The sequence below is a fragment of the Microcaecilia unicolor genome, chromosome 11 (assembly GCF_901765095.1).
Source record: "Microcaecilia unicolor chromosome 11, aMicUni1.1, whole genome shotgun sequence".
Classification (NCBI taxonomy): Eukaryota; Metazoa; Chordata; class Amphibia; order Gymnophiona; family Siphonopidae; genus Microcaecilia; species Microcaecilia unicolor.
This window is the reverse complement of record NC_044041.1, coordinates 142,231,761-142,250,989: the sequence shown is the minus strand read 5'-3', so window position 1 is coordinate 142,250,989 and position 19,229 is coordinate 142,231,761. Positions and strand designations below refer to the sequence as shown.

The following is a 19,229-nucleotide window of genomic DNA, read 5'->3' as shown; positions in this document are numbered from 1 at the left end:
GGATGGAAAATAGAATCAAAGTCCCTTTATTTTGAAGTGGAGCATGTACCTAAGAATCAGGAGGTGATGTTCAGGTTGGGGCTATTTTGTTTCCTTTCTTGACCACCACCTACAGTTAATGCTGATTGAGGCAGCAGCAACATCTGGAAGTATTCCAGAGTAGAGCTGCATTGCAACTGGCAGTGGATCTGGTCCTACAGGTGGACCTAGAAGTGAGCTGGACACTTGAATATAAACCCCCTGGTTTATACCAGTGGCGTAGCCAGACAGCCAATTTTGGGTGGGCCTAAGCCTAAGTGGGTGGGCACAAAATTATCTCTGCCCCGCCATACCTCCACCTCAAAATATAAATAGCTAATGAGGATCCTCAAGCTCTGTTAGCTGAAGACTTTCTCTGAGGGCAGCCAGAACTCCCTTTTACCAAGCTTGGCAGGCAGCAGCAATGTTCCTAAGCCACTAATGCCAGCACCACATGCGAGCTTAGTAGTCGGTGGCTCAAGGATGCTGTCACTGACTGGAGAGTTTGGTAGAAGGGAATTCTGGCTGCCTTTGGAGGAGGTTCTCAGCTGGGGATGCTTGGGGTTCCCCACCAGTTATAAAGCAAGGGTCAGGGCCAGTGTTAGACATGCTATGGCCCAGGTCAGAAATAAAGGAGGGCACTTTCTCTGATCCCCTCTCTTTCCTGCCTCCCTCCAATTTCCCCACCTGCCAGTACTACTCACACCGACAGACCTTCACCAAATACAGACCAAGGGATCACAAATTAGAAATTAAAATTTTTACACAAAAATTGAGAACCCCAAGAAGTTAAACTTAACATATACTACAACACTGGAGAAATAACAACAGAAATGCATTTCCTTTCTATTGAACACAATTGCACATTTCCAAAAGCTAATATATTCTATTTAAAACATTCAAATAAAATGCTTTCTTCTACCTTTGTTGTCTGGGTGTTTTATTTTTCCATTATGTTGGTTCCAATTTCCTGTTATCTACTAATTCTCCTTCAGGTGGCTGCTGTACATTTGGCTTCTCTCTGCTGTCTATTCCCTCACTATATCTACCTCTGATATAATGATCATTCCTTTTTAGTTCTGTCCTCTCATTTTTTCTTTTTCCACCTCTGTCAACTCAAATTTCACCCTCTTTCTCATCCTTCTCCTCCTTTTTACTTTTCAGCTACCTATCAGATTTCTATCTTCTTTCACCCACTAGCTCTCTCATTCCCCATCTCACTCCTTCCCCAGGCTTCCATTCCCTTCCATCTTTAATCTATTCTCCATGACCATATTTCTACCCTCTGTAATCACTATCCTCTCATCCATTTTCTTGCCACCCTTCTCCTCCCCTTCCTGGCCTCTCCCACATGGTTGCACCATTCCCAGCACCTTCCTCCCTCCACCTTTCTAGCCCAGCATCTGCTCTCTCTTTCTTCCATCCCCACCTTTGTAGCCTGATATATCCTTTCCGTTCTCTCTTCCCTCCTGTCCTGTTCCCCATGGTCCAGCATATCTCCTTCTCGCTTCCCTCAATCCCATTGTCTGGCATCTCTCCATCATTTTCATCTGCTCCTGGATCCATCTTCTTCTCTCCCCCTCTCCACCTGTGCATCTCTTCCTGCCTCTCATCCAGTCCCATGTCCTACATCTCTCTAGCCCTCTCCCTTGTACCCCAGAGCCAACTTCTCTCTTCCCCTCCCTCCCTCTCTCCCTACCTCCCATGCAGCATTCATGCCCTTCCTCCGCCATGTCCAACATTTCTGCCTCGCTCCCACTGTCCACCATTTCCCTCTCCCCCCATCCTTTGTGCCCCAGGTCCAACATTTCTCTCATCCACCCCCCCCCCCCCCAATGCAGCATCTCTCCCTTCCTCCCTTCCACTGGCATGTCCACGTTTCTCCCTATTTCCCCATGCACAACATCTCCCTCTCCTTCACCCCTATGTACAACATTCTATTTCTCGCACCCCTCTCAGTCCATCCAACACTTTTCTCCCGTCCCTCTTGTGCCCCCCCCCCCCCCCCCCCCCCCGGGTCCAGCACTTTTGTCCCTTCCCTAGTTTGGTGCCCCTCCCGGTCCAGCACTTTTCTCCCCTCCCCGCCTCCAGTCCCTGCTCTGGCACCTCTGTACTTTTTTTCTCCCTGCTTCTGCAACTTACAGCATTGGAACTATCCGGGCCGGCAGCGATTCACCCACACAGGCTCGCACTGTAGCTCCGGCGTTCCCTGGCTTTGTTAACGTGACGTCCCGTCCTAAATAGGAAGTTGCGTCAGTGAGGGCATGACGCAGCAGAGCGAACGCTGGAGCCGGCCTGTGTGTTTGTGAATCGCAGCTGGGTATCGCCAATCTTGTAAGTTGGAAGTACCGCGGTAGAGAAATAGGGAGGGGAAAAAAGAGAAGTGCCGGATCCGTGGGACAGGGTGGGAGTGGAGGGAAGGGATCATGGTGGGCCTTGAGCTTAAGTGGGTGGCTACGCCCCTGGTTTATACTCTTGTTCAGTTCCTTCCCCCCCCCCCCCCTTTTGGGGGGGGAAGAAACTGTTATCTCAGTTCTTACTCAGATAGGTTTATATTCAAGTATATACGGTACATAATATCTCATTTATCCCATTTCAGCTGACCTGATCTTAGTCTTTTTTTTATCAGTTGCCATACATCAGTTGAGACAATAGCTTTCAGTTAACAAGCAAATATTTTCGAATTAAGAATCATCTTTAAGGCAATTACTATCAAAAAGTCTAGAAAGCCAAGCATTCCACTTGAGCAATGGATTCTGCAATCCAACTGAGTTCCGTATGACTTACCTTTAAGTGAGAGGTTCAACTAGATGTAATGTCCAAGAGATTTTCTTCCAAATATCTAGTCAGTAGGATTGAAGCAGTGAACAGTGAAACAAAAATCTACATTAAGTTTGCTATTTCAGCTTTTCATGTCCAGCATCAATTATCACCATGATGTCTGATTTTGGACTTGATATAGGTAGTCCAATGTGCTTTATGAAGTAAGAATTAAGACGATTGTACAATGGAAGCTAAACTTTATGGTAGGTTTGTATAATCTAAAGAATGTCTTAACTTTTGTTTTGTATTTTCTCCACCCCATTACCTCGTTTATTTAACCTCACCTTCAAAAGGTTATAGAAATTTGATCCCACTTTGGAGAGAGAGCCTAATTTGATTAGAACTGTCTCAAATATCCTCCTCTACATCTGCTAATTGCACTCATTTAAGTGCTGATCTTCAGGTCTATACATTGTGCTAAAGTCTGAAAACTTGCTGTAGTAATTATAGGAGCAGATATTCAGGCCACAGCGCTAAGCAGCTTGCAGGCTGCTACCATCTGTGGACTGATGTAATCCCAGATGTTCAATACCAGGATGTGCATAGCTCCTGGTATTGACTATCTGGTTATATCCGCTGACCTGGGAGTTTGCTAGGCACCGGCTGATATTCAGACTGGTGCCTGGTTAACTTAGCACATAAAATTAGGACAGCTGTTTTGCTGAATATCACCACTAACCGGCTAAGTTGGCACTCTACCTTGGCCAGTTAGGGGATGGCCATTAGCAATGATAATTCAGTGGCACTACCCAGTTAAGTGCCGCTGAATATCTGTGGCCAGCTAGCTCAGTGGGGTTTAACCGGGCAGGAGTCTCTCCTGCTTGTTACATTCTTTTGAATATCGACCCTGTAATCTTTAAGCCTCTGTAGGAATGGCATTCCTAAGAGTGTGGGAGTGGACCTGTATCATTTGTTCTTAACGTAACACCAATTTGGTTTATCCATGAGTTCCTGAGATGTGATAGCAGTGGGGAATTATTAGTTTTGTTTGGCTCACTAGGGTTTTAACATATACTGATTTCTTTCTTATCCTCAGATGGCCTTCCGGTATCTGTCCTGGATCCTGTTCCCCCTACTGGGTTGCTATGCTGTGTATAGCCTGTTATATATGGAGCATAAGGGTTGGTACTCCTGGGTGCTCAGCATGCTTTATGGCTTTCTGCTGACTTTTGGTGAGTAGCATAAAGTGGATGTTGGATGCTTGGAAGCTCTTATTCTCTGGAACACAGCTGTGTGTATTGGGTGTTTGGGAGGGGAGGGGATAGAATCACTACTGGGATAGTAGGGGACACTTTTATCTGCATATATCTTTGTGCTTTTATTAGGCACCTTGCCCCAACTAACCAGCCATCCCTAGTAGTGCACAGATTTACATCTGCTGTGCATTCTGAGGGTACTGTGGCCACATATGTGTATAAATACCTCTTCCATATCATCAAGCTGATCAATCCATAGACTGGTGGGTTGTGTCCATCTACCAGCAGGTGGAGATAGAGAGCAAACTTTTGCCTCCCTATATGTGGTCATGTGCTGCCGGAAACTCCTCAGTATGTTCTCTATCTCAGCAGGTGGTGGTCACACACAGCAGCAGCTCTGGCTAGGCCTCCAAGCCTAATCCTTAGGTTTTGTTGAGGCCTGGGGTTGAGGGCTCTTTTGAGCAAGTGCAAACCTGGTGGTGCCAGGTCCCTCCTTTTCTCCCCCCTCCCGCTGGCTCCGTTTAAAAAAAAAAAAAAAAAAATTTTAAACGTCTTTAAAGGCGTTTATTTTGACGTTTATTTAAACGTTCATTGCAGCTACTCACTGGGACACCAGTTCGTTACAGCTCGGAGCGGCAAGCAGGTAATTTTACCTTTTATAGCGGGCAGGGGTTCCCCGATTCTTCTCCTCGTGGCATATGGCGTCGGAGGGCGAGGGCGCAAAGGGTCGCTCCCCGGATCGCTGGAGCGCTTCTAGAGGGGATGCGGGGGTTTACAGCCTGGTTCGCCCTTGATGGGTGACAGTGTAGTGACCGATGAATGTCCCGGTCCTTCCTCCGGCGTGGCGGTTTTTCCCGCCATAAACGCCCATCCCCCGCTCCTCGCCTCCGCCATCTTGGCCGGCCACGCGGCTCGGACGGCTTCTTCGGGGGCCGCCCTTGAGGTTGGAGACATTAATGCCATGACCGCCCTTAATTTGGGCGACGGCACAAAACCGGCTAATGTTAAGAGCCGTTCTTCCCGCGCGGCTCCTTCGCGGAGTTTCGCGCCGGACGCCATTTTGGATGCGCAGCATGTCTCTCCCCCGCTATTTCGAGCGCCGGTTGAGAGTGCATCTAGGGCTGTTGCCCAGGCTGCGGAAGTGCACAGTCTGGGGGGTTTCTCCCCCGAGTTTGTTTTGCTGCTGCATCAGGCCTTCCTCATGCACAACGCTGCCCCTGCTCCCTCGTCTGGTAAAGAGGTTGAGGTTCCCAGAGGCAAACGCCCTCGGGTTGATTCCCAGGCCTTGGAGGAATTTGTCTCCTCCGATGTAGATGAGGGCAGCGTGTCTGAGGTCTCCCAACGGTCCTTTGCGGATTCCTTGGAGGAGACGGATCCCCGCTCGGTTGGAGCGGATGACCCCTCTGCAGCGCGGCTTTTTAGCCCAGAGGATTTGCCCAACCTGTTGTTACAGGCCATGGACACTTTGAAGATTTCCTCTCCGGAGGACGTCTCTCCCTCAGCCCCTGTTGGCTCTGCCATTATGCTGGGGACGAAGCGCCCGCCTAGAACCTTCCACGTGCATGATGCCATGCACACCTTAATTTCGGCTCAATGGGATGCCCCAGAAGCGAGCCTTAAAGTGGCTAGGGCTATGTCCCGCCTCTATCCTTTGGCTGTGAGTGAGCGTGAGGCCTATCTGTGGCCTACCGTGGATTCTTTAATCACTGCGGTGACTAAGAAAACGGCGTTGCCGGTGGAAGGTGGCACGGCCCTAAAGGACGCCCAAGACAAAAGATTGGAGGCGGCCTTAAGGTCGTCCTTTGAGGCGGCTGCTTTAAGTTTGCAGGCCTCAGTTTGCGGCTCCTATGTGGCCAGGGCGTGCCTGACTATGGTGCAGCGGGCTTCCCCCTCGGATCTTTCCTTGAGGGCTGATTGGCCGGCCCTGGAATCGGGCTTAGCCTATTTGGCAGACTTGCTGTATGATGTCTTGAGAGCCTCAGCTAAAGGCATGGCTCAGACAGTCTCTGCGCGGCGGTGGCTTTGGCTGAAACATTGGTCTGCTGACCACGCCTCTAAATCCCGCCTGGCTAGATTGCCTTTTAAAGGCAAGCTGCTCTTGGGGTCGAGCTGGACAAAATCGTGACCGATCTCGGCACGTCTAAGGGCAAGAAGTTACCAGAGGTCAGGGCTCGGGCTAGTGCTCGTCCCGGTACCTCCAGAGGACGGTTTCAGGAAGCCCGTCGGTACCGCCCGGGCAGGTCGGGTTCTTCTGCCACCTCTTCCTTTAAGAGGAATTTCTCCCCCAAGCAGCATTCCTTTCGCAGAGACCGCCGTCCCGGAGGTGCTCCCTCCGGTCCTCCCCCAGGGTCTCGTACCCAATGACGGGGTCTTGGTCCACGCCCCAGTGCAGATTGGAGGACGGCTGTCCTCGTTTCTGGGCGAGTGGACCACAATAACTTCAGACGCTTGGGTGCTGGAAGTCATCAGAGACGGCTACAAGCTAGAGTTCTGCCGACCCTTAAGAGACGGGTTTGTACTCTCTCCCTGCAAGTCTCCGGTCAAAGCTGTGGCAGTGCAGCAGACTTTGGACAATCTGATCCGCCTGGGTGCGGTCGTTCCGGTGCCAGAAAGTCAGCTTGGCAAGGGGCGTTACTCCATTTACTTTGTGGTACCAAAGAAAGGAGGTTCTGTCCGGCCTATCCTCGACCTCAAAGGGGTCAATCGGGCCTTGAAAGTGCGGCACTTTCGCATGGAGACTCTCCGCTCTGTTATAGCGGCAGTGAAGGCAGGGGAGTACCTGGCATCCTTGGACATCAAGGAAGCATACTTGCATATTCCCATCTGGCCTCCTCATCAACGCTTTCTGCGTTTTGCAGTCCTGGGCCGACACTTCCAGTTCAGAGCCCTCCCGTTCGGGTTGGCTACTGCTCCGCGGACCTTTTCCAAAGTAATGGTGGTCATAGCGGCCTTCCTGCGAAAGGAAGGAGTACAAGTCCACCCTTATCTGGACGACTGGTTGATCCGAGCCCCCTCTTATGCAGAGTGCGGCAAAGCTGTGGACCGGGTAGTTGCTCTTTTGAGCTCCCTGGGATGGATCATCAACTGGGAGAAGAGCCAGCTGCGCCCGACTCAGTCCCTGGAGTATCTGGGAGTTCGATTCGACACCCAAGTGGGCAGAGTGTTCCTGCCAGACAATCGGATTGTCAAACTTCAGGCTCAGGTGGACCAGTTCCTAGTAGCCTCTCCTCTTCGGGCTTGGGACTATGTGCAGCTGTTGGGCTCTATGACGGCCACGATGGAAGTAGTGCCCTGGGCCAGGGCTCATATGAGACCACTTCAACACTCTCTGCTGCAGCGCTGGACTCCGATGTCGGAGGATTATGCTGTGCGCCTTCCCTTGGATCCAGCAGTGCGCAAGGCGCTGAGCTGGTGGATGCAGACAGACAAGTTGTCTGCGGGAATGCCTCTGGTGACCCTAGAGTGGATTGTCGTCACGACGGACGCCTCTTTGTCGGGCTGGGGAGTCCACTGTTTGGGAAGGACAGCGCAGGGGCTCTGGTCTCCTGCAGAGGCAAAGTGGTCTATCAACCTCCTGGAACTCAGAGCCATTCGGTTGGCGCTTTTGGAGTTCATCCCGGTACTGGTGTTGAAGCCTGTACGGGTCCTGTCGGACAATGCCACGGCTGTGGCCTATGTCAACCGCCAGGGAGGTACCAAGAGCGCCCCTCTAGCCAAGGAGGCTATGAGTCTATGCCAGTGGGCAGAAGCGAACCTGGAACAGCTGTCAGCGGCCCACATTGCCGGAGTCATGAATGTCAAGGCGGACTTTCTCAGTCGCCATACCTTGGAGCCCGGAGAGTGGCAGCTATCTGCTCAGGCGTTCTTGGACATCACGAAGCGCTGGGGCCAGCCGAGCCTAGATCTGATGGCGTCATCGGCCAATTGCCAAGTGCCGCGCTTTTTCAGCAGAGGACGGGACCCTCGATCCCTGGGAGTAGATGCTCTTCTCCAACAGTGGCCGACACAAGAGCTTCTCTATGTGTTCCCGCCCTGGCCCATGTTGGGCAGGGTGCTAGACCGGGTGGCAAAGCATCCCGGCAGGGTAATCCTGGTGGGTCCGGATTGGCCCAGACGTCCCTGGTATGCGGACTTGATCAGGCTCTCAGTCGACGATCCTCTGCGGCTGCCAGTGGAGCAGGGCCTGTTACATCAGGGTCCCGTGGTGATGGAGGATCCCTCCCCCTTTGGTCTTACGGCCTGGCTATTGAGCGGCAGCGTCTGAGGAAGAAGGGCTTCTCAGACAAGGTCATCGCCACTATGCTGAGAGCGAGGAAGCGCTCTACTTCTACTGCTTACGCCAGGGTTTGGCGTATCTTTGCAGCGTGGTGTGAAGCAGGCTCACTTTCTCCTTTCACTGCTCCAATTTCTTCAGTGTTGGCGTTCCTGCAAGAAGGTCTGGACAAAGGCCTGTCGCTCAGTTCCCTTAAAGTCCAGGTAGCGGCTCTGGCTTGCTTCAGGGGCCGCCTGAAGGGTGCTTCCCTGGCTTCGCAGCCAGATGTGGTGCGCTTTCTCAAGGGAGTTAATCACCTGCGCCCTCCTCTGCACTCAGTGGTGCCTGCGTGGAATCTCAACCTGGTGCTAAGAGCATTGCAGAAGCCGCCGTTTGAACCCTTGTCAAGGGCATCTCTGAAAGACCTGACGTTGAAAGCAGTCTTTTTGGTGGCTATCACTTCAGCCAGAAGAGTTTCCGAGCTCCAGGCGCTCTCATGTCGAGAGCCTTTTCTGCAGTTCACTGAGGCAGGAGTGACTATTCGCACAGTGCCTTCCTTTCTGCCCAAGATTGTTTCTCGCTTCCATGTGAATCAGCAGCTCTGTCTCCCTTCCTTTCGTAGGGAGGACTACCCAGAGGAGTACTCTGCTCTTAAATATCTGGATGTGAGACGAGTCATCATCAGATACTTGGAAGTGACCAATGATTTCCGGAAATCGGATCATCTGTTTGTCCTGTATGCAGGTCCTCGTAGGGGTCTGCAGGCTGCTAAGCCTACAGTGGCAAGATGGGTCAAGGAAGCCATTGCAGCGGCTTATGTGGCCGCGGGGAAGGTGCCGCCTATCCAGCTGAAGGCTCACTCCACAAGAGCTCAGGCGGCCTCGATGGCAGAGGCCGGTTCCGTCTCCTTGGAAGAGATATGCAAGGCGGCAACTTGGGCTTCGGCCCATACATTCTCCAAGCATTACCGCTTGACTGTGGCTGCTCGGGCGGAGGCCCGGTTTGGAGCTTCAGTGTTGCGGTCAGGGATTTCTATGTCCCGCCCTGGGTGAGTACTGCTTCGGTACATCCCACCAGTCTATGGATTGATCAGCTTGATGATATGGAAGGTAAAATTATGTATAATCATACCTGATAATTTTCTTTCCATTAATCATAGCTGATCAATCCATAGCCCCTCCCAGATATCTGTACTGTTTTTATTCTGGTTGCATTTCAGGTTCAAGTTCAGTCTTCAGTTACTTCAGAAAGACTTCGTGTTCAAGTTTTTTCACTTGGATTCTTCAAGAGTTAAGACGAGTTTGTGTTACAGTGAGCTGCTGCATTCCTCTCCCCTCCGTTTTACGGGGCTGGATTGAGACTTAAAATTCTGCCGGCACTCCCTCCCGCTTCGTGCGGCTGTAGGGCAGTTTTGTACCCCTCCCGCTTCGGCGGTGTTGGGGTCAGTCAGCTCCTCCCGCGGTTGCGGTTGCAGGATAAGCCAGATCCCCCCGCATCGGCGGGTGTGGTGTCCCTCCCCCGCTCCGCGGGGATGAGCTGGACGGATTCCCCTCCCCCACTTGTGTGGGGATGAGCTGGGTTAATTCCCCTCCCCCGTTTCGGCGGTGGTGAGCTGGGCAGAGTGTCCCTTCGTGGGTGTAATTCTCTAAGTGCTGAGTCCTGCGGATGGAGCTTTGATATCGACATACTGAGGAGTTTCCGGCAGCACATGACCACATATAGGGAGGCAAAAGTTTGCTCTCTATCTCCACCTGCTGGTAGATGGACACAACCCACCAGTCTATGGATTGATCAGCTATGATTAATGGAAAGAAAATTATCAGGTATGATTATACATAATTTTACCTTATAAAATACCGACCAGCACAAAAGTACATGCTTTAACGCAAATGAGACATACTTTGCTGGTGGGTGTGGACAGGGTGGACCATGGGCAGAGTGCATTGCACAGAATATGAAATGCTATAATTGTTACACATACTTGATATAAATGTGGGATACAAATGTAACAAATAATAATATAGTGGCTCTAGGACTAAAGTAAATGTCTGCACCTGCTAACTTAAGCTCGTATATTTTATAGAGACAAGTAGGCATCTATTTGTTTTTGTGAAATAGGCTTCATATACATGCCTTAAATGGCACATGAAATATGCACAGCCTTATAAAACTATTCTTTATATGTGTTCTTGAAAATAAACAAAATTTTGCCCCAGCTGTGCCCAAACTACACAATGCCTAAATTCAGGTTGCATAAAAATAAGTGCACTCTCCACCTTATAATTGAAAGAGAAAAACGCCTAGATTTCGACCCAAATTGGGAGATAGACGTTTATCTCACAAAAACGAATAAATCGGTATAATGGAAAGCCGATTTTGGACGTTTTCAACTGCACTCCATCGCGGAAGCGTACAAAGTTGACGGGGGTGTGTCGGAGGCGTGGCGAAGGTGGAACTGGGGCGTGGTTATCGGCCGAGGAGAGATGGGCGCCTTTCGCCGATAATGGGAAAAAAGTATGCGTTTGTAGCTAGAATTTAGGGCACTTTTCCTGGACCCTGTTTTTTTCACGAATAAGGCCCCAAAAAGTGCCCTAAATGACCAGATTACCCCCAGAGAGAATCGGGGATGACCTCCCCTGACTCCCCCAGTGGTCACTAACCCCCTCCCACCACAAAAAATGATGTTTCACAACTTTTTATTTTCACCCTCAAATGTCATACCCACCTCCCTGGCAGCAGTATGCAGGTCCCTGGAGCAGTTGTTAGGGGGTGCAGTGGACTTCAGGCAGGTGGACCCAGGCCCATCCCCCCCCCTACCTGTTACAATTGTGCTGCTTAATGCTTAGTCGTCCAACCCCCCCCAAACCCACTGTACCTACATGTAGGTGCCCCCCTTCACCCCTTAGGGCTATAGTAATGGTGTAGACTTGTGGGCAGTGGGTTTTGAGGGGGATTTGGGGGGCTCAACACACAAGGGAAGGGTGCTATGCACCTGGGAGCTCTTTTACCTTTTTTTTTGTTTTTGTAAAAGTGTCCCCTAGGGTGCCCGGTTGGTGTCCTGGCATGTGAGGGGGACCAGTGCACTACGAATCCTGGCCCCTCCCACGAACAAATGCCTTGGATTTATTCGTTTTTGAGCTGGGCGCTTTCATTTTCCATTATCACTGAAAAACAAAAACGCCCAGCTTACAAATTGTCGAATAAAACATGGACGTCTATTTTTTTTGAAAATACGGTTTGGTCCGCCCCTTCACGGACCCGTTCTCAGAGATAAATGCCCATGGAGATAGACGTTTTCGTTCAATTATGCCCCTCCACATGTGCCTCCTTTTTTTTGCATGTCTATTTCTATGTAATTTTAGAAGAACCCTTTTCCATGTGAAAAATGTGCTTTACACATAGAAAATGCATTATAAAATTAACCCTGTAGAATCCAAGCTGTGTCTTGTGCACATTACTCTACACTGTACCTGATTTGTTGGACATCACCCTCTACTTGCCTGAGCATTTCTGTTCCCTCCAGATTACAAGATATTTATTGGGTCTTCTATGCCCCATTGTTAGACATTGTTTGCTAATTTTCAGTTATGGATGGATTTGTCTGTTTACTGAGGAAGGCAAATAATCCAAGATTGTTATATCGGTTTCAACTCTTTCCCTGTTCTAGTCCATTTCTCAGGCGAGCTATAGGGCACTGAATGGGAAGTTACCAAGTTTATTTGACATTGCAAGAGTCCCAGAATTGGTTTTCGTCTCTTATGCAGGAATAAGAAGGAAAGAGTTATGGGTCTCTTCAATATGGAACTGTATTATTGGGCCTCTAGGCTTGTGAGGGCCGTGAAGTGGTGTCGAGGGACTGACTTGACCAGCTGGTTACAACTTAGAGGCACATGTGAAGGGTTCTTCTCTCCTACAGTGGTGTTGGTGTCGCCACAGGGCTCTTAAGAATCTGGATTATTTTGAAAGATTGCCCTACTGTCACACATACAGTAGGAGTATGGCATCAGGTTCATAGATTCCCATTAGAGAAAAACACTATTCTGTCATACTGCACTTTTTTGCTGGAGATGGGGGAGGGGGAGCAGAAGGGTTTATGTTTTTTTTGTGGCAGTTCAAGTCCTTAAATTGCTCTACACGCATTAACTCCCTAGTGCAGAATTTCCAGTTGGATGCACAGTCTAGGGACTTATATTCACAAATTTTGGCCGCTTTATAACATTTGGGCAAATGGTGATGGCGTTACAGAAGACCTCAGCCCATAGAGATGTTTCTTTGTGCTCCAGCCCTGGACCACAGATGGATGTCCCAGTTATATTATACTCCAGTCAACATTCCTGTGACCCCCAGACTGCTCAAATATATCTTCTCCGAGAACAAGCAGACATGACATACTTACATGTGGGTGACGGTGTGGACACTGCCATAGTGTACTGTCACTTTAAAAGCTTGAGGCAGTGCCGCTACCACGCATGTGTGGGTGCCTTCTCACCCGATGCTGGAGCACAGGACTGGCAGTCTAGCGTTTTCTGTGGAGCAAAGAGGTTGGGTTTCTAATGTCTGCTCAGCACATCAAAGTTTTCCTTCTGGTGCCTTCCCTTTTTTGGGGGATATTTTTCTTTTTTCTTTATTAATTTTGTTCAATTTATTAATTTGTCACATTATTTTTCATTTTTTCTTTTTCAGCCCTTGAGGCTTCTGAGCTCTTCTTTTGGCTGAGAAGTATCAACCATTTTTGGGTACGGAACTACTCAGGATTCTCAGGCCATTGAGCCTTATGACCTTAAATCAGTCGGTTTTCCCTCCATGTCCATGAGGGTGCTGAGTGACTTTAAGAAGTGTACTCGCTGCAATAAGACCATTTCAGGCACAGACCCCCATAACTGGTGTGTTCAGTGCTTGGGTCTGGAGAACCAGGACATAAATGTGGCCTCTGTCTGCGCATGCAAGCGAGGACACATAAAGCCCACAGAGTCCCGCATGAAAAACGTTTTGGTTCAGTGAAGGCATCGAGCATAGCAGGCTGCGTCGGCATCAACATTGGGTGCACCAACACAACACCGAGAATGTCTGCTATTGGACTTAGTTCCGCAACTGCATAAGTACTCTACATCCTCTTCATCAGTGCTGTGTGCATCGAGAGACGTACAGCATAAAAATCTAAAAAGCATCGCCATCCATTTCCCTTCAAATACTCTGCCGACACCTCCCCTGCATTGGCATCCTCGATGCACGGGAAGTGTCCATGCCTCAGTGACCGCTCTCTTTCTCTAAAACTTATTTCTCATAGAGGGCCTTTGTTACGCTCTGCTATACTTCTCCAGGATGGGTCGGTTTCTGTTTCCTAACCCGGCAGCCGTCATCCGGCTTGGAGCAAGAGCAGCAGCCATCTTGGCTAGCTCAGGAGGGGGCAGTCATCTTGCCTAAACGAGAACAGGAAGGAACTCCATATCTGGTCGTGGGAGGATCTCCTTTGGGGGCTGCCATGTTGGATGCACCTGAGTTTGGTTTGCTCTGATTGCTTCACTATTTAAAGCACTGCCTCCAGTCCTTCTTTGCTTCGGCCTCAATTGTTCTGAGGAGTTGCTGTAGGAGTGCTGTTTGCTGGCTATCTCCTGTTCCTGATTTCCTGTGTACCAGACCTTGGCTAGTTCTTGGATTTCGCTTGTTTGCTGCCTGCCTTGACCCTGGACTGATTTTTGACTTTTGTTGCCTATTCGGAGTTCTGGTGTTGGACTGTGTCTGTATTCCTGCCATCCTGGTCAGTGGCTGTGCAACCCCGCCAGTTCCAGAAGTCCTGGTGGCCACCTGCAGCTGAGGGCTCAACTCTCGGTGAACGGTGGTTGCTTCCCAGGTGAAGCTAGGGGTTGTCTGGCTGCCTGACCGAGTACGGCTTCACTCCATCTTCGCCATGCTCAGTCAGGGCACAAGGGCTCACTCATCTCCAGTCATAACAGCCTTCAAGGTCCTTGAGATCTCCTACACCTGCACAGGCTATAACTTGGGCTGTCTCCACACTGCTGTCTCAGTCGCTGCCAATGCCTACTCTATCCAGGCTGTGCTCAGGACCTCTCAGGGCTACTGCATGCGCAGTCTATTCAGGCTTATAGGGTGCTTGCGCCAGCCTCAGCCTAGCCTGTACATACATAAGAGACAGTCAATGGAAAGGTTATAAGTACATGCCATATTGGGAGAGACCGAAGGTCCATCAAGCCCAGCACCCTGTTTCCAACAATGGCCAATCCAGGTTACAAGTACCTGGCAAGATCCCAAAACAGTACAATACATTTTATGCTGCTTATCCTAGAAATAAGTAGTGGAGTTTCCCCAAGTACATTTTAATAATGTCTTATGGACTTTTAGGAAGCTATCCAAATCTTTTTTTAAACCCCCCTAAGCTAACTGCTTTCACTACATTCTCTGGAAATGAATTCCAGATTTTAATTATACGTTGAGTGAACAAATATTTTCTCCAGTTCGTTTTAAATTTACTACTGTGTAGCTTCATTGCATGACCCCTAGTCCTAGAATTTTTGGAAAGAGTAAACAAGCGATTCACGTCTACCCATTCCACTCCACTTGTTACTTTATAGACCTCTATCTCCCCTCAGCCATCTTTTCTCCAAGATGAAGAGCTGCTTTAGCCTTTCCTCATAGGGAAGTCATCCCATCCCCTTTATCATTTTTGTCGCCCTTCTCTGTACCTTATTCTAATTCCACTATATGTTTTTTGCTTTCTTAGCTGCCTCCGCACACTGAACCCTAGAGAGTTTCAAGGTATCATAAACAATGACACCTAGATCCTTTCCTGATTGGTGACTCCTAATGTAGAACCTTGCATTATGTAGCTATAATTTGACTTCCTCTTTCTCACTTGCTTCACTTTGCACTTGCTCACATCTGCCATTTGGATGCCCAGTCTCCCAGTTTCATAAGGTCCTCTTGTAATTTTTCACACTCCTCTTGCAATTTAACAACTTAAAATTTGCTGATGACACAAAGTTATTCAATTACCTCAATAGTTACTTCCATCTCTAGATCATTTATAAATACGTTAAAAAGCAGCGGTCCCAGTAAAGACCCCTGGGGAACCCCACTATCTACACTTCTCAATTGAGAAAACTGACCATTTAACCCTACTCTCTCTGTTTTCTGTCTTTTAACCAGTTTTGAATCCACAATAGACACTACCACCTATCCCATGACTCTCCAATTTCCTCTGGAGTCTTTCATGAGGTACTACTTCAAATGCCTTTTGAAAATCCAAATACACAATATCGACCAGCTCACCTTTATCCACATGTTTGTTCACCCCTTCAAAGAAATGTAATAGATTGGTGAGGCAAGATTTCCTTTAATTAAATCCTTTTGTGTCATTAATTCATGCTTTTGAATATACTGTGTAATTGTGTTCTTTATAATAGTCTCTACTATTTTGTCCAGCACTGAAGTCAGGCTCATTGATCTATAATTTCCTGGATCACTTCTGGAACCTTTTTTAAAAATCAGCAATAAATTGACCACCCTCCAATCTTCTGGTGCCATGCTTGATTTTAAAGGGAATGAGACTTGATTTACTGCCTTTCTGTGGTTTTTTGCAACTACATTCAAAGCAGTTTACATATTATATACAGGTATTTCCATAGCGTCCCACAGATGTCCGTCTACCAGCAGGTGGAGATAGAGAGAACGCCAGAGGCTTGCTATATGTGGTCCTGTGCAGCCACTTACACCTCAGTATTCTCTCTATCTAGCAGGTGGTTGTCATAACTGTGCAGCTCTGGATGGATCCGGCTCCTAGTACTCTCTGAGGATCTGGTTGAGCCTGGACTGGGTTTGAGGCCTATTCTAGGCATTTGAGGTGCACACCTGGTGGTGCCAGGTCCCTCCCTACCTCCCCCCCAACGTCTCTCCCCTCAATTCCTGGTGAAAACCTGCTGGCTGTCTCTCCTGCCTCTTTAAAAAAAAAAAAAAAAAAAAAAAAAAAGTGAAACAGCCTCGAAGTAAGCAGAGTAATTTCTGGGCTTGGAAGCACTCCTCATAGACCCGTGGGTTGGCGGGAGGAGTGAATAGGGGAGGGAGTGAGAGGCTCCGTTGTAGGGATGTTTGGCAACGTGTCTGTGCCCTCGGAGGCTGCGAAGCGCTGCTCCCGGTGTGGGAACCGGCGAGCAGCGTCGGGAGAGTGCGAGGTGTATGTTCGTCGAACAACACTGGAAACGGAGCGCGTTTCAGCCTCTCCTGGTAAATAGTGTTGACTCACGCGCCGACGGGCGCCATTTTTTTCTGAGTTCCCACGCACAGACGTGGCGCTCAAAAATGTTTCTTCGGCTCCTGCTTCAGGCTGTGATCAGCTGTTAGGTGCTTCGGAACTGGAGGGTGGCTCAGTTGCAGAGCCTTTCTCACCTGAATTTGTGCTTCTTATGCACATGGCTTTTATTTTAAAACGAGCTGGGGGTGTTTGTAGCACTTCTTTGCCCTCTCAGGCTGACCCCCCTCCCTCCTTGTCTGCTTATCAGCCTTTTTTGCCTAATCAAAATTCAAGCAGGAAATAGCAACAGGCAAAAATATCCTCCTCCTCCAATTCGACATGTCTAGTGCGTTTGACATGGTAAACCACAATATACTACTAAGATTACTAGATAAGTTCGAAATTGGTGGTAACATACTTAGCTGGATCAATGGTTTCCTAACCACAAGAACATATCAAGTAAAATCAAAATCAACCATATCATCACTGTGGAAGGCAGACTGCAGAGTACCACAAGGATCACCGCTATCACCAATCCTCTTCATCCTAATGATGGCCCCTTTAGCCAAGACCCCTTTGCTTAACTTCTCACAATGTAATCCATAACTGATTAGTAACAAATCGTATTTCCATTATTTACAATGTATTGTAAGCCACACTGAGCCCGCAAATAGGTGGGAAAATGTGGGATACAAATGCAATAAAATAAATAAATAAAATAAACCAAGGCCTGAACCCTTTCATATATGTAGACGACGTCACAATATACATTCCCTACAAAACTAATCTGACAGAAATCACCAGTGAAATCAAGAGCAGCTTGAACATCGTGGACTCCTGGGCAAACACATTTTAACTAAAACTCAACAAAGAAAAAAACACACTGTCTCGTCTCATCCCATCACAGCGCGGATAACCCTACAATTATCAACACCCCAGATCATACCCTCCCTATCTCAGACAGCCTGAAAATCCTCAGCGTTATAATAGACCACAACCTAACACTAGAGAAACAAGTGGCATCCACAACTAAGAAAATGTTTTACTCAATGTGGAAACTTAAATGCGTGAAACAATTCTTCCCGAGGGAAATATTTCGCAACATGATACAATCAATGGTACTAAGTCACATGGACTACTGCAACGGATTCTATGCGGGATGTAAAGAACAAACATTAAAGAAACTTCAGACCGCCCAGAACACGGCAGCCAGGCTTATCTTTAGAAAAACCCGATTTGATAACGCAAAACCCCCTCCATGAAAAACTACACTGGCTCCCAATCAAAGAACGTATTGCTTTCAAAATCTGCACAATGGTTCACAAAATTATCTATGGTGAAGCCCCGGGATACATGACAGACCTGATTGACCTTCCAACCAGAAACACTTCAAAATCAGCACGAACGTACCTAAACCTGCACTACCCAAGCTGCAAAGGACTCAAATACAAATCAACCTACGCATCCAATTTTTCCTACATAAGCACTTCCAAAAGTCTTGAAAATCATGTACGACCACCTACACTTCCGGAGAGCACTAAAAACTTATTTGTTTAAAAAGGCATACCCTACCAACCCAACATAAAAGCCCGACTGCTGCAACACGACAAAACCAAAATACAGTTTGGACACAACACAATTCTTCCTTGTATGACGCCCCTATGTGGCTATGCCATATGAACCTGATCCTATCTCATGTGGCAATACCACATGAACCTTATCTTATCTCAGCATCACTCTGTATTTGTTTACACCGGAGTCTGCAATCACATCTCCGGCACTATGTAAGCCACATTGAGCCTGCAAATAGGTGGGAAAATGTGGGATACAAATGTAACAAAAATAAATAAATAAGCTGTAGAATTGATGTGGATCTGGAGGATTGTTCTGATGGGGAGGAATTTGGTTGCCCTGGGGGTTCTCCCTCAGATTCTGTGGATTTTTTGGAGGATGTGAAACAGCACGAGGATGGGGATGACACTACTGCAGCGCGTTTGTTCCGCAGAGAGGAGTTGCCTAATTTGATTTTCAGGGCATTGGAAATTCTGAATATTTCTCCTCCGGAGGCATCAGCGAGACCTCCTCCTCCCCCTCCATCCATAATGTCGGGCACCAAGTGTCCGGCCAGGTTGTTTCATATTCATGAGGCCATGAAGGTCCTTATTTCGGCTCAATGGGACACTCCTGATAGTGGGGCTTTATCTGCTGCCTGAGTCTGATTTGGAGGCCCTTAGGCAGTGGATTCATTAATCACGGCAGTCACTAAGAAGACAACGCTGCCAGTAGAGGGGGGTACAGCCCTTAAAGATACTCAGGATAGGAAGTTGGAGTCTTCTCTGAAGTTGTCATTTGAAGTGGTGGTGGTTTGTTTGCAAGCATCGGTGTGTGGGTCCTATGCGGCTTGGGCCTGTTTCTCGTGGGTCCAGAAGGCGTCCTCGACAGAAGAACTGCTTGGTTTTTTACCAGCGCTGGAGTCCGGCCTGGCTTATTTGGCAGATTTCCTTTATGATCTTCTCAGGGCTTCTGCTAAAGTGGTTTCCCTTGCAGTTACGGCTCGCCGTTCGATATGGCTGAGGCATTAGGCGGCAAATGTGGCGTCAAAAATCCCGCCTTGTGAAATTGCTGTTTTGGGGCAAATTGTTATTCGGTGAGGAGTTAACTAGGATTGTTAAGGAGCTGGGAGACTCCAAGGGTC

General features: G+C 48.4%; 1 protein-coding gene across 1 annotated transcript in view; it reads left to right on the top strand.

Annotated features, from left to right (window-relative positions):
- CLPTM1 (CLPTM1 regulator of GABA type A receptor forward trafficking) overlaps nt 1-19,229 on the top strand; it is a 667,471-nt gene that overhangs the window by 570,972 nt on the left and 77,270 nt on the right. Inside the window, 1 exon segment of the mRNA XM_030218474.1 lies at nt 3,878-4,013. Coding sequence (XP_030074334.1) covers nt 3,878-4,013 — 136 coding nt within the window.